Genomic DNA, 15,140 nt, shown 5'->3' on the forward strand with positions numbered 1-15,140 from the left:
TTGAAGAACTACATCAACATTTAAGACTCTAAAAGACACTCCAATTAAGTTTCTTCAAATAAGAAATGATCATCTTTCTTCAAATTTAAAGAGTTACTTTCTCCCTCTTCAATTTGTATTTTATTACTTTTTGTTGAAAAAAAGAGAAATGTATTTTAATTACTATTGACTTTTTCTTTTAAAAAAATAGTTATTTAATTAAAATAATATTAATTTATTTATATTTGAAGAGTTTTTTAGAGAATAATATCTTTTTTCACTCATCTATTTACCACATAAGTAAGCAAATGAATATTTGAAGAATAAAATTTATAGAACCTTTTGGAGATGCTCTAAGGACACCCTTTCTTCTCTTCCACAGCATCTTTATAAAATTGAAATGAATAACCCACGATCAGGGCTGATTTCTAGAATAACCCTCTTACAATTTTACGTGCACAATAGCTTTTTGGGCAAGCAATGTCTCTTACAATCTTAGTCGGCACTAGTGTTTTCCACCATAGGAAGATCTGCCCATCAAGATAATGTTGACTTTTATAGATAATAGATCCCGATAGACAATGGTTGTTCGTCACGAGTGTCAACTCCCCTAAATCTTTTTGTCCATATTATTATTATTATTACGACGCCAACATTTTTGTCATATTTGTTTAAGAATATTAATCATAAAATGATACACCCAAGATTTTTTTAGTATCGGGTATTATATTCTTTGGGAAATTTGTATGTGAAGGGCTTCCGATTTTTCTTTTTAAGTTTTATATCTCATGACAAGTGAAAAATGATTTTAAACCGCACATAAAAATTCAAGATTCAAAACATCGATACTGCCCAAATAATAATAGTGGGTTCTCAGATTAGTCATTGCTCAGACCGAAAGGGTTAGCCGTATAGCTAAACTATGGTTTGCTCACAAGAAATATAATAGTACTTTTAACATTAAAGTTTTTTATTCAAATTATTTTGGTTCTACCGTATCTTAATGTATCATCTAATTACATGACAATTAATTCTTGATTCAAATTCAAGTCTGCTCGTCTCTGTAAGCAATATCCTCTGATCACCTGAAAATTCCTTCATTCCATTCTTGGAAAATTTCTTCCGTTCCTGGTTTTAGTAAAACTGCATGAATCAAAAGCATAGCGCTTAAGCTCATGAATAACACGATGCAACATTAGTTATTAAAATCAACTCTCGTGCGCAATCTGGCAACTGAAAAGTCGTGGTGCGCCATAGTTATCGTAAGGCAAATTCAACTTAGCGCTCTTATTACCTCTTGATTTCCACCTTCTAGTATTAATATTTGGCTTCATAGAAACTGCTTTCCCTCGTTTTGTTAAGCCTTAACCTTTGCTAGGCTCGTTTGTTATTAAACAAAAAAATTCACCTCTCTTACTATTACAGATCCTCGCGTAAATATAAACTAAAACTAGATAGGCCATATGAATCGAAAGATAACAAGAGCACTGTTCTTACTAAATTCAAAGAAATTTCGGAAAAAAAATTAAAATGATCTAACTCATCAACCGAAGAGCTGAACGAAACATACATACACACGCACACATATTAAGATTAGATGGCTGATTCACAACAAACCATTTCAATCGCTTAAGCATCATCACAACCAAACTATTAATTAAAGAGTCCAAATATATATATCTTCTAAAACTATTGGTGCTTTGAATATGATGCAAGCATTAGCAGCCCACAAAAATGGCCAAAAGCTTCACGTGTCTTATAAGATGAATATGATAAACATAAATACCATCCCAAGAGAGAGAATCCTAGAAACAAAGAGCGTTCTTGGTAAAATGTACCAGCAGCAGCATTTTATGTACTAAACAAAGACGGAAGAGAGATAAATGGAAACTCCTAACAGTTGCGCTGTATCATCCTGCGATTGATTGATTGATTGTTTAAACTTATTAGAATATCCCCGTAAGAAGATTTGCAGCGGTGGAGATGGCAGCTCCAGTAATGGCGCATTGCACGACCTGCTCGTGGGAAGAGTCGTCTGTTGTGAGTGCCAGTGCCACTCCTGTAATTGCTCCAGCCACCGCACTGTTCTTCTGCACGCCACAACAAATAAGAATAATCGTTTAGTACTCCACATTTGATCATATAATATATATATATATATATATATATAGTATTGAGTTTGATCATGAAGCTCAAAACATTGGTTCCACCGTACGTGCAAGAGTAGAGCATTACACATCCCAAACTCTTTATCCCAAAAATCTATTTCAAATAATATGCATTCATTAATTGGTTGGTAAGAAATACAATTAATTTACTTAAATCTTATAAAGAATTATCAGCTATTTAGTTAATAAGACACGATTTGGATGAAATTTAAAATATCTATCGTTACTCTACATGCTCATCCCTTACAAGACATAGCATAAAAGATGATCCAATGTCACAATTATAAAGGTCCCTACAGCAATCCACGTAACAGGAAATAAGAAATTCAATACAAGATGTTTCGGAAGAACAAATGGCAGATATCATCATCGTCTTACCCAATCGTGAGCCCCGCGAGCCTCCCTTAGCCCATATGTCAGACCAGAATATATTCCGGCAACCACTCCTGCATGCGGCAGAAACCAACATTAATAATGTTACATAGTGTGAGATATATATATAAAATGTACAACATTACCTACATAATAGCATGCATGTAACCTGTCATAAAAAATCCGTAAATTTGTCTAGGAATTTATGTACACACTTACCCCACTGTAAAGATTCCTTTCCAGTGTTCTTCACCTGGGAAAAAAAACAATCAACATCATTCCGGAACTGTCAAAAACAGAATAAGCAATCAAGGCACAGTTAATTCATTTATATTGCAAGACTCACCATGGCTTCAAGAGATTTTCGGTTGGTTTCTCCTGCAATAAAACAAACATTATTTAGTTAGGAACACTTACAATATTGGAATATTTAGAGATATAAATAAATCATTAATTTGTGATGTAAAATACAGGAACCTTTGAGATTGGGAAACTGATGCTTCTTGGCACCTCCCATATCTGACACATTGTTACTTGAATCAAATCCTGAGCCTGAAAATTTCAGGCATCAAAATATCCCACAACATCGATCAATCAAACAGTTTATATAACTCAATAAACAATAAACAAGTGGAAAAAAAAAAAAAATTACCCTCAACGGCTGTAAAGTATGCCTCTCTTGTCACCGCCTGAATCGCTCCAATCTATGTTAAAAATACACCAGCACCGTTCAGACAAATTAAAACATTCATAGCCCCATAAAACGTTTTTACTTTCTTTTTTTTGAAAGTTTAGCTCCAGTAACTTTAACTGTTTATTAATTTACACCTGAGTCCGGAGAAAAGAAAACAATTGTAGGAAAAAAGACCCAGGCAAGAAAAGAAAACAATTTTAGGGAAAGTTAGCATTTTACCAACCTCATCGTGTACGCTGCTTATATAGAAAAAAAGACCCTATGCGTAGGTGTTAGTTTTTGATATACAGAAAAAAAGAGAGAGAGAAGTAGTTACCCCAGCGGCTTTAACGAAGCTCTCAGTAATGCGATTGAGGAGAGGGTGGCCAAGGTCGAAGAAGCCACCCTTTTCAAACCCAGGAAGCTCGTGAAACAAAGATCTGTTCTCCATGTTGCTTGTCATCTTTCCTCTCGATCGGTACGTTGGCGCCTGCCTTGTACGTTCTTGCAAATGTTGCTACTTATAAAAATGTTCACTGCATGCAATTGTTCAAGTTTTATGTAGTACATGCCATACAACCTAACCGCTTAAGGGTTGTATAGAGAGATAGGAGTAGGTATCTTCGCGTAATTCGGAGGGGAAAGTCAAGCGAGGGACACGTGTTACTAAAAGCCTTACGTGTCTACTTCATGTAACTGCAACTGCGTACTTCGTGGCGATTCCTAGGATCCTCCGTTTCGCCACCTTTCCGTTGCTAAATACCAGCCTACTTCATTAACTAGTAGTAAACAAAATACGCACGGGTTTATATATTAAGTTTTTTACTGCTACCCAGTTGTGAAGATAGATTAAAATTCTCTGCTCATTATTTTCTCTCCTATTCTTTTCTACTTTCAAATTTAATTTAAGAAAAACTAACTAACTAAATTACCAACATCAAAATTTAAAATTTAATTTTCACCGTTCATTATACTAAAAAAAAAAAAGAAAAAAGAAAAAGAAACTATCCAGGTCCTATCAGGAATTGCTCTGTACGACTAATGACTGATCCCTATCATTTCTCCGCGTGCATTAGCATGGTGTCTATAACAAATACATACAGCCGCTGTCGCTCAATACAGTGCCTATCACTTCCTTCGAAAGAACCCTCAAATAAGTTGGGAGACTGCAACAAAAATTGGACCGTAACACACTGCACGGCACCAATACTTGCTCTGTTGTAACATCTATCTTGAAAGCAATAGTTGAGTGAGCAAAGTAGAACGAACAAAGAGCATACTACCGTAAGAACAAAATTTAACTTCGCATATGAAAAGGAAAAGTCTTTGAAAAGTCAAGAGTCACAGCAATTGCGATTTGTAATTTACAAGAGGTCTATAAAATGGGGTTTTTGCTACAACTGAGAAAATTTGGTCATTCAACCAACCTCCTACACCCTCCTCTTTCTATATATCACCACAGCACCCACCACAAAACTGACAACAATGGAAACACTATGCTGGGCATATGTTGGTGCCCTTTTCTATCATATGGTCCACATTGCTAGAGAAAAGAGAGAGAGAGAGAGAGAGAAAAAAAAAAAAGGAATTTAGAAGAAAAAATTTGGAAAATGAAAAAATGAACAAAAAACCCCAATGCTGATAAGTGTTTTACAGAAGCATCAATAAAAACTTTGCTTGAAGCATCAGAAAGATGCAGCGCAGGAGGACAAACTGGGCTTATATTTCACGAACATTAGTTTTCTCCGGCCCTAGGCAGCACTATACAGAATATCCTCTCCTACTATGGATTGTAACCAAAATCATATTCACCTCCTTTCTTCTTTCGAAGTGCACAGGTTCTTTGGTTGCCCAAATCTCTAAATTACTGATATCTGTTGGTAGAATGGCAAAGAGAAAGTAAGTCAACTTGCTCAAGGATTCCCAAGCCCAATTTAAGTTCCATTTACAGCCATTTCTGGAGAAGATTTTGGTGGTATCAAAGCACAGTCCTCCCCACTTAATTGTCGATTGTCTGAACCACCGTGCATGCAATCAGAACAACTCCGTGAAGCAGTAGGCTCCTTATCTCTATGAATTTCCTCATCAGAACTACTGTTGTTACTACTATTTATGGAATTGGACGAATCCTCTTGTTCACCTACACCTTTGCTTCTATCATCTGTGTGAGGAGTTAACTGCATGCTGCTTGCATTTTTCTTGCTTGGTAGCACTGCCTGGCTTAGTGTTGAACACAAGGCAGCAAATACGCTATCTCTTGACTTGGGATTCTTACTCAACCGCTGCTTCTTTACTAGCTCAGGCTCCTTTTCCTTGGAAGAAGCAGATTTACGTTTCAACCTGAGTGAATCCATTGTTCCTTCATCCTCCTCCAAAGTTTCTGACTGTTTCCGAGGTGGTGGTCTGTAGTCTTCATCATCTTCATCATCATCATAGTCCACAAGTCCACCAGATCTTGGACTAGAAATCAACATGAAAACATTAAAATACAATAAGTCAACTCTGGAAGATGTTTTTAGCCAATTTCTAGAATTGAAGCAATTACCATACCTTAAGGATGAGTAGCTCGCAGCAACTCCGTTAGATAAAACAGGTTGAGCCTGAGCTCTCTGAGTGTGAGAGGCAGATGCTGTATCTTCTTCATCACTGCTAACAAATCCAAATTCAGTATGATAGGAAAGAAAATACTGGCAAAAGAGCTTCAAGTTCCTACATTCTAAAGAAAAAGATACCTGTCATTAAAATAGTCTTCCTCTTCTTTCTCCAAAGCGCGCTCATCATTTCGTTTTCTTGGATCCACCGAATTAACATTATTGTTGGTTCCACTACTTTCTAAGCACTGAAGACATACTTATCAGGAGAAAAAGCTAAACTGGAAGTGAAGAAGTAAAATTAGGATAGGGAAGAAGAAATACCTGCTCATATTTAACTTTAAAAGAGTGAAGGGATGCCAGATACTCAAAATTAACCAATTGATTCCAGAATGAATCAACTATATATTTGACCAATGACTTAAGATTTTCCTGCATGCAATTAGATCATAAATGAGCAAAAACTTCCATATATCTAAAAGATTATCATGAGAAAACAAATAAGCTTTGAAAAAATGGACACCTTGCGGATGTACTCAAAAAGTTCCAAAACTGCTGAGTTCAGCAGATTATATCGATTACCGTTAGCAACAAAGGCATCTACAATGGGTTTGAGAAGATTGTTCTTAACAAAATGATTTATAAGATGTTCATCCTGCAGAATGACACAAAACTTGTCAAGCAGATGTACTATAAAACCAGCAAAATTACAGCTCCTCCACTTTTCAACAATGCACAGATAAATGTGTTGTTTTCCTAGAGTCAAAGAGTTCGGCAAATATGAAAAGAGGAAAGAATGAATTCAAATTTACAAGAAGAGAATGAAAAAGAGAATAGCACATCAGAAAAGATTCAAAATTATTTACAAGAAGAGAATGAAAAGACAACAGCATATCAGATAAAAGAAATGTTCATTTCTTCCCTGGCATTTTGCACTCTTGCTAGTCTTATAAGCTCATCTCCTATCTCAATTAGAATCATACACACCTCAAAGTATCCAATTATTTACAGATCATAATATTATTTTTTCTTATTTTGATAAAAGAACATGCAAACTATGTACAAGCTGAGTTGCAAAAACATGTCAGTGCTCCACTTGCAGAAACTCGTTATTAAGCATAAAAATTTATGTGAAGAAATAGTTACTTACATGGCGAGAGAGAATTGTACGAACAAATCTAACTGCAGCAACTACCAGATATTTTTCCCTTCTTCGTGTCAGTAACAAAACTTTATCAACAACATTATTAAGAAGAAAATTACACCTGCAAAAAAGATAACGAACACCAACAAATTCAAGTTACATGAGCAGCAGGAACTAATTCTAGGCAACAAGACTAAAGGAACCAAAACATTACTTTATTCTGTAAGGATGGTGAAGAACACAAAAGCACAGCAATTCACATATGTTTGAAAGTATTTCAGGCTTCGTGCTTTCAACTCTTCCTCCACTGCTCGCTGATTGAGCAATACCTTCGGGAGGACATGATGCAGTTATAACATCAATCAGTTGACCCAAATGCTTCTCGTAAAAGATCTCAATGATGGTATCTCTCTGCAGCAGATTCAAACAAGATAAACAATCATTGACATCACGAATTCAAAGTACTAATAGAACAGGTAAAGAGAAAAGAAACTCAATCTTACATGAAAGTCCTACACAAAATTTCCAAACATTCAGCAAATATATACAAAATAGTACAAATCATTCAAACTATTATTCCTACACATGTAAACTATAATATGTAGCAGACATTAAATTCAAAATCATGACACCTATAAAGCATGAAATCTTAACAATAAATAAAAGATGACATGTACAGCAACAACGAACTATACAGAAGTCAGAAGTCAGGCTTAAAGCACATGAGAAGTTCAAAGGCCACATAAACAAAACCCTGAGATATAGCATGCTGCCATACTGGTAGATGAGGAAAAAGAAATCAATTGAAGCAATTTGCTGCTTGTGAGTAAATGTCTCTCTAAAAGGATGCAATATATACATGAGATACATTCTCAAAAAATTTCATGATCATCCTTTAGTATGGAAATTTCACAACTTAAAATTTAAAATTTGGGCAAGCGTCACAAATATAAAGAGGCAGGGGCATTTTAGTAATTTTATTAATTAGGGTTCAGCTATAAATAAGAGATTGTGGTGTCATTTAGGGTTTATGTTGAGTTTTGTCTGATATTAAGAACCACTAGGATGTTTTGGGAGAGATTGACCTACCTCTCGAATTGTAGGTCAGGATTGTTTGTTTCTTTTGATTTAATTAATAAAATTAGCCCTAATTTAGCCCTAAGTCCTATCAAAGTGGTATCAGAGCAAGAATACTGGGACAATGGCAGCAAAGAAAGTGGACATGCTTGAAGAAAAATTGGAAGCGAAGATTGGATTGCTCAAGGCCACCATTGGAGATTGGATTGCTCAAGGCCACCATTAATGAGCAATTTAATAACGTTCAACAAAAATTTTCATCCCTTGAAGCCATGTTGCTGAAATTAATAGAACTCCACCTCAACCCACCACTGGCAGTATCAACAGGCCAAGGCAGTGTGGTGGGAGAAGGAACTGGCGACACGAAACCCGTGCTCGATGACGGCACAAAGGGCGGAGGGCCGAAAACCACCAGTCTTGCGCAGCCAGGGGCAACAGTTCACGGCGGATTTGGTGGCGGGGAGCCTTTCTTAGCGTTGGGCGTGGCGAAAGAGGCTGGGTTGCGGCTGGGGGTGGTGGATCTGAGGGTTACGTGGTTGGAGGAGGCAGTTTAGGGTTGGGAATCGATGTTTCGGCATTGGAATGGGGTGCGCGGAAGTCAGGGTGGCCGGGCTTGGCGACTTGGCGGCGTTTGGGGCTGACGCACGGCCTAGGCAAGGTGGTTTTGGATCTGGACGGGTCGGATTTAGGAGCGGATGGCCCGGAGGAAGGGTTACCGGTGAGAAAGGGAGCAGTTATGACCGGAATGCAGCTGGGCGAGGGATTTCAGCCCAATATGGGGCTGGGCAAGGAGAATTTTGGGCTGGGTCTTCGGGATTTGTGGAAAATGTAGTAGATTCAGGAGGTTGGAGACCTTCAATGGCGTGAAATTGGGCGGGGCTGACTCAATTTGGAGCCGATTTTGGGGTAAAGAAACTAAAAATCCTCATTTTCGAAGGCGAGGATGCCTATGGATGGGTATATAGGGTAGAGCGCTATTTCGCCATGAATGGACTTTTAGAAAGGGAAAAACCAATGGCGGCGGCATTATGTTTGGAGGGAAAGACCCTTATGTGGTTTCAGTGGCGGGAACAACAACCATTGAGGCCGTGGGGTGAATTTAAGGACCGGCTGTTGGAGAGGTTTCGAGACACTCAAGAGGGTGATTTGCACGAACAACTTTTTGTCCTGGTCCAAGAGAGAACAGTCATGGAGTATAGAAAAAAGTTTGAGCTGCTATCGGGACGTCTAGGGGACATCTTAGAGGCAGTGTTGGAAGGGAATTTTATGAAGGGACTGAAGCCGAAAATCCGAGCTGCGCTACACTTGCTGAGGCCAAGAGGGTTAGGGGAGTCAATGGAGTTGGCACAGATGATTGCGGATAAGAACATAGCAGCAGTTTCCTGGATTCCACCTCGAGGACAAGGTGTCTTTTTGGGAGGGGAGTAATGTTAGACCCATGAAAACTTAGGTTAGGCACAAATATAAAGGGTCAGGGGCAGTTTAGTAATTTTATTAATTAGGGTTCAGCTATAAACAAGAGATTATGGAGTCATTTAGGGTTTATGTTGAGTTTTGTCTGGTATTAGGAACCATTAGGAGTTCTAGGAAAGATTGACCTACCTCTCGAATTGTAGGTCAAGACTGATTGTTTTCTTTTGATTTAATCAATAAAATTAGCCCTAATTTAGTCCTAAGTCCTATCACATATGTCCTGATAAAATACTAAAGAGAGCTAGATCTCAGGCTTGGTTTTGCATCATAAAAGAAATTGCAAACAACCTGTTCCATGCAATGCACAGTATAGTCAGAGTCAATTACAAAAACAACAATCCACAAAGGGGGCGGGCAGAATTGTTGAGAATACCAAAGAGAAAAGTAAAATATCAATAAAACATAACAGTTTATAAAATCCAAACATAAATGGAAAACAAAAAGGTAGTCCAGGGAAGTCATAAACTAATCAAGTACCTGAGCTCCCGACAATGTGTATGAATCCAACAAACTTCGGAGAATTTCTAGAAACTGGCAGTGCATGTCCTCCCCAAAATCTGTTATCATTCCTTTAACCTGCAAGCAAACAACCATAAATTCATTCCTTTCAGTAAATAACCAAATATTCCCTAGTTCCAGATCTGATTGACTTCTTGGGATCAGACCTCAAATTCTATGCAACAACCAACTTAGATCTCTTTTCACTAATATTCCAGCTCTTTTGATTGACAGAAGAACTTTGGCACACGGCAACCCCTATTTTATAATGCATCCATGCTTAAGATCACAGCTGATGTTGTTTATATAATGACAACGCAAGCGGACAATTCTTTTATAATTATGCCGAAGGGGCAAACTGCACACATTAGTGATATCAAAACACACCCTCAAGCAAGTTCTTCCTAACAACACATGAGGACAATTCAATATGCATGTAAAAACTCAACTCAGCTACTAAAGTGTGTGAATGCCATATAATATGTTCACATACAAGTATAACAGCAAGAAAGACTAATTCCAGTCCAAGACATTTTCCCCCTTTCCAGAACAAGCTTATCACAACCCTTTTCCTTTACTCAAAACACCATACATCTCTTTCATATTTAAATTTCTCTTTAATGGATTTTACATTGCCGCAAATAAAAGCATAGGCCAAACAGCGTATCACATCCAGTCACAAATAATTACAAAATTCCTTTAGCATAAAGTTAGCCTAGTTGTCCTGTTAAAAAATAATTACAAATTTTTGAGCTTATTTTCTTTCTTCACTTATAGAACTTCTGATAGTTCGAAATGGAATTCTAAAAAACCATGTCCCACAAGTAAAAACTATTCCAGATATCAACAAAATGTTAACCATAGTAATAAACCATAATTTTGTTTTACTTGAAATAAAGAGCCTATCAGCGAGGCTCTACCAAGTGCTATGACAAATGAACCCCAATATTTCCAAGAATAAACTTTTCCTTGGGCAAAGTGATCTATTCAGTTCATGCAGGATCACATGGATACTTGTAATTATATGAACATATAATCCCACAAAATGTATATCACAAGATCATCTAATAAACAAAACCCTTACCAAAAGTCCTAGAAGTGGAATTCCCTCCTGTCTAACAACATAAGAACGCAGAAGATTTGGATCCTGATTCAGAAACAGAATGAGGATATCTGTCCTGCATCCATCAGAATGGTCAATGTTAGGACTATAATTTGGGGGGGAAAGGGATGTTTTAAGCGCAACCATTACCCAGTTAAAACAAGCTTTTTGTCTTGACTCTGCAAAGCATCAGTGACGATGTCAAATATGCCCTCATTCATGAGATCCCTACAGATGATTAAGAAACTTCCACTCTTCAGAATGCATATTTAGAAACTTTCACTCTCAGAATGCATATACTCAATATGAAGTTCTCAGAATCTAACTTAGTAATATGTTACTTCGCAATAGCATACCTAAATAGCCGGAGCTGCTGAACCATTTGCAGGCTCTTGCTTAAACCACAAAACTCATGCAAGAAATGTACCTTTTTTTCATGAAATAAATATGTCAGAAATAGAAAGATTAATCAAGCAATAGAAATAAAGAACACCACTACATATAAAACTTATTCCAGTTGCAAAAGGCCTGTTTCAATAAGCAGACATCGGTATCTTATAACATCTGACATATTCCTACATCTGAAAAGGAAATAGAAACCATTTCTTTAAAGATTACAGTTGTGAACGGACATGCTCTCAAAGAAAGAAAGGCATATAGCTGCTTTTCTCATATGCTCGTTTGTATATATGCATTCAATCGCATCAGGCCCAATCATTTACAACTGAAAAAAAAAAAGAAAGAAACTCGGTCGAAACCCTTTAGAAAGAAACTCGGTCGAAACCCTTTAGAATAACAGTTTAAAAAGATCTAAGAACAAAAATAAAAGTCATTATATTTAAGGAGGACAAAATAATTTTTTTATGGAAAAAAAAGGCAGAAGTACAGTAATCTACCTACAAGTTGATCATTTTTCTTAAAAAAATAAAATAAATTGGTTCAGAGACCAAATACACAAAAGAGACTATATTAAAAAGAATGACTACAAATGAATACTCCAGTCGCACTGAACCAATATTACAGCTAAGAATAGTGAAAAACTGTGGGTTTCGGCAGTTACCAAATTTTTCTTTGATTCTTCCAATGTGGTGGGGGACCTCAACCTTGCAAACAGTTCCTGAATGAAGGTGCTATCATCCTTCAACAAGGAAACAACCTGCAAAATAACATTAAAGTCAGGGGTATAAAAAAAATTCAATATTATTGAACAATCATCTTCGAAAATCTTACATAAGCGTTGTTCCCGTGAATTATGGAATTCAGATTTGCAACTGTGGCCTCATCCAACACTCTAGCCAAAACAACATCCTAAAAGAAGTAATATAAGGTGAGAATTGAACCAGCAACACAGACATTCAAGAAATCATGAAGCTCAGCCCAAGGACTAAGGTCCAAACCTTTAAATAGCCAACTCTGTAAGTCTGGTGTATCTTCGAAAGGACTAGGGGATCTCTTATTGGTATGGCCTACAAAAAGGAAAACATAAATATAAACAAGGGAACAACAAATGAATTAATATTGAAAACATCTCCACCAACATAGACTCCAGTTCCCAATACCTAACAACCCCCCATCCTAAAGAGAAACCATCTGACAATATTGTTACCTCCTTAAAAACGACGTGCTCTTTCAGAAAATTCCGGTGATGTTGGACGTGAGGAACATCAGGATCGTCTGTAGAGGAAAATCAGTTATTCCAGACTCCCAGTAAAAAGACAACCTATATTCTAGACTCAGTCTTCACAAACACTAGCAAATGAAACTTGATATATGTATCAGACCAACAGACATAGCTAAGAAGAATTTTTTTCCAACCAGCATTAATCCACTAGATAATGATGCAGGTTCCACCAAACACCGATCAATAACATAAACTAACTGTCATAGTTCAGAAGAGCACAAGCCAGAATATATCATGCACATTCATGCAAGTTGGTACGAGACAAAAATAACCAGGAAAGTTCCTAGAATGAAGGATGACCAAAGCAAACACTGAAGAACGTCAGTAAGTTCTCAGCATTAAAACAAGATCTTCCTGTATCTTAATGTTCAAATATGAAAATGATAAACTAAAATGTTCCTAACTACAGGCTAACTGCATGTTTGATGCTATGACTGCAGCTTGAAAGTAGAATCCAAGATTGAGTATTCAAAAACTATTTTTGTAGAGAAATTTTATCATAAAATATGCGGCTAAAGGGACTCACACTCAAGGGAGCCAATAATATCCATCATCAACTCATCCCCAAAAATTTTCTCAAATATCTGAGGGCTATTGAGTAAAACTGCAAGTAACAAAAACAAAAATCACTGAGGATCAACAAAATCATGCATTTTAGCAAAGCCGATTAAAAAATGAACTACTTAGACATAGGCATAAGAAATACAGACTGATCCCTTTGATGATCTTGAATATCATATGAAGGCCATCAATATTCTCCAAGTCTTCACAGATTCGAAACAGATCCATCAATTTCCGGAAAAAATCTTGCTGCATTAAAATGTAAATGTCACTTAACAGAGTCTATACTGAAATCTATTCAGAAAGTAACACCACAAAAACATAAGATAATAGTAAAATTAAAACAAAAAAACCAAAGAGAATTGAAGATATACTAAAAGACCAAAAACCTAGAACTTGACATTTTTACAGCTTAAAGAATGGTATTCAATTTCTTAAACTAAATTCTAAAATGCAGTAAATTAAGAATCAGAAATAACATGGTCTCACATTAAATTAAAACCACAACACTTTGATCCATAGCAAACCATTAAGTTAAATTATCCAGCTGAAGTCCCAATATCTGCATCTACAGCATAGACAGAAGTCTAAAAAAACAACAAAGTCTACAGAAGACTACAACAAACTCACATCATTCAGTATAAGTTCTGTCAGCCGCATCTGATCTGCAATGCCACTCTCAGTCACAGTCTGCAAAATGAATCAATTAAATTAGACAATCTTGATTCTGAAAAACCCTACCAATACAAGGAAAATCAAAAGCTAGAAAACCATTCTCTTTTGAACGGACAGGTAACAACCTGCTTCCAAACAGTAAAACATTGTGCTCTTTCTGACTACACGATTTTGCTTTGCGAATTACCCAAAAGGTCTCATACTATTTGGGAAACGGATCCATATATATAAAACATGGTGACCCACCCCAAACACACAATGTTGGACTCTCACCCCACTACCTTCCTCACCTCACCTATTTTAGCCTCTCTCGATCTCTCTTTATGGCATCAAGAGACTTTGATCTTGGTATAACAGAAGCATCAACATTATAACACCACCTAAATACATAGGTGAATTCCAATAATTTCTATGAATCATCCTATCGATGTATGGATATATGTACATCTAAACACGCATATACTTAGTGTCGGCACAATGAAAGAGTCTGGAATGCATCAATGAAGTGTAAGTGTATATCAAAATATGTATATATATTTGAATGTATTTTCAATGAAGCTTTTCCATGTAAATCTTAGCAATACATGAGCTCCAACTCCAAATAACAATGTCAACAGAAGTGCAAGTAACAATCAGGTCATCAAATCACTAAACTTCGTATTATACAACTGCACTAAGGTTCCAATGCCACAAAATCAGTGATTTTAGAGGAAAAATTGAAAACAACATCAAATCATGAAAATAAACTAAACATAAAAGAGCTAAAGCACCAATAACAACCTTAAGGATTAAAGGAAGCGTGGAAAGCTCAATGGGAGGCAATTCCCTCAACTCACTGTTCATGCTATGAAATGTCTCACCTGCAAGAGTAACAGCAACAAAACAGAACAAAAAGGTTCACAAAAAATGTTCATTGGAAACATAATAAGCTTTAGATGGGGGGGGGGGGGGGGGGGGGGGGGAAATTTCCAAAAAAAATTATTCTTTTACTATTTTGATTCATTATCATTTTTTTTATACTTATCATATACACTATTCCTTTCTTATTTTTTTCTTTTCTTACTTCCTTCTTCATTTTCTTCTTTCATCTCTCCTTATATTTTTTGTTGCTCTTTCTCACTTTCTCTCCCCATTTAATATACTTTT

General features: G+C 36.5%; 2 protein-coding genes across 8 annotated transcripts in view; both read right to left on the reverse strand.

Moving 5' to 3' along the window:
* Positions 1–1,678: 1,678 nt before the first annotated feature.
* On the reverse strand, positions 1,679–4,426 carry LOC18032162 (outer envelope pore protein 16-2, chloroplastic). Its single transcript, XM_006419347.2, has 7 exons — positions 3,530–4,426; positions 3,172–3,223; positions 2,997–3,071; positions 2,866–2,897; positions 2,739–2,772; positions 2,526–2,593; positions 1,679–2,069 (listed from the first exon to the last, which is right to left on the reverse strand). Exons 1-7 carry the CDS (start codon positions 3,653–3,655, stop codon positions 1,926–1,928), a joined length of 531 nt encoding a protein of 176 aa, XP_006419410.1. The 5' UTR covers positions 3,656–4,426; the 3' UTR covers positions 1,679–1,925.
* Positions 4,427–4,524: 98 nt separating this feature from the next.
* The window catches only part of LOC18031849 (serine/threonine-protein phosphatase 4 regulatory subunit 3), a 14,099-nt gene continuing 3,483 nt past the window's right edge, over positions 4,525–15,140 (reverse strand). Inside the window, exons 6-24 of one of the 7 annotated variants that reach the window (XM_024189457.1) lie at positions 14,775–14,854; positions 13,950–14,009; positions 13,469–13,568; positions 13,285–13,362; positions 12,684–12,751; positions 12,475–12,543; positions 12,308–12,385; positions 12,138–12,233; positions 11,434–11,504; positions 11,228–11,305; positions 11,060–11,153; positions 9,955–10,053; positions 7,142–7,338; positions 6,934–7,048; positions 6,307–6,438; positions 6,108–6,215; positions 5,925–6,031; positions 5,743–5,841; positions 4,525–5,652 (exon numbers count right to left, since the gene is read on the reverse strand). In XM_024189457.1, coding sequence (XP_024045225.1) covers positions 5,127–5,652; positions 5,743–5,841; positions 5,925–6,031; positions 6,108–6,215; positions 6,307–6,438; positions 6,934–7,048; positions 7,142–7,338; positions 9,955–10,053; positions 11,060–11,153; positions 11,228–11,305; positions 11,434–11,504; positions 12,138–12,233; positions 12,308–12,385; positions 12,475–12,543; positions 12,684–12,751; positions 13,285–13,362; positions 13,469–13,568; positions 13,950–14,009; positions 14,775–14,854 — 2,255 coding nt within the window. In that variant the 3' untranslated portion in view covers positions 4,525–5,126. Of the gene's footprint in view, positions 5,653–5,742; positions 5,842–5,924; positions 6,065–6,107; positions 6,216–6,306; positions 6,439–6,933; positions 7,049–7,141; positions 7,339–9,954; positions 10,054–11,059; positions 11,154–11,227; positions 11,306–11,433; positions 11,505–12,137; positions 12,234–12,307; positions 12,386–12,474; positions 12,544–12,683; positions 12,752–13,284; positions 13,363–13,468; positions 13,569–13,949; positions 14,010–14,774; positions 14,855–15,140 lie in introns of those variants that run through there. The other 6 variants (XM_006419348.2, XM_024189470.1, XM_024189474.1 and 3 more) reach the window with 6 other exon arrangements.

Source organism: Citrus clementina, unplaced genomic scaffold, assembly GCF_000493195.1.
Source record: "Citrus clementina cultivar Clemenules unplaced genomic scaffold, Citrus_clementina_v1.0 scaffold_9, whole genome shotgun sequence".
NCBI lineage: Eukaryota > Viridiplantae > Streptophyta > Magnoliopsida > Sapindales > Rutaceae > Citrus > Citrus x clementina.

What these genes read in the sequence shown, in the direction of transcription:
- LOC18032162 (XM_006419347.2), bottom strand. Translation starts at nt 3,655, where the DNA reads ATGACAAGCAACATGGAGAACAGATCTTTGTTTCACGAGCTTCCTGGG. An exon ending in ATACTTTACAGCCGTTGAGG is followed by an intron (nt 3,072 to 3,171) that starts GTAATTTTTTTT and finishes TGAAATTTTCAG; the next exon opens with GCTCAGGATTTGATTCAAGT. An exon ending in GAAAATCTCTTGAAGCCATG is followed by an intron (nt 2,773 to 2,865) that starts GTGAGTCTTGCA and finishes TTTTTTTCCCAG; the next exon opens with GTGAAGAACACTGGAAAGGA.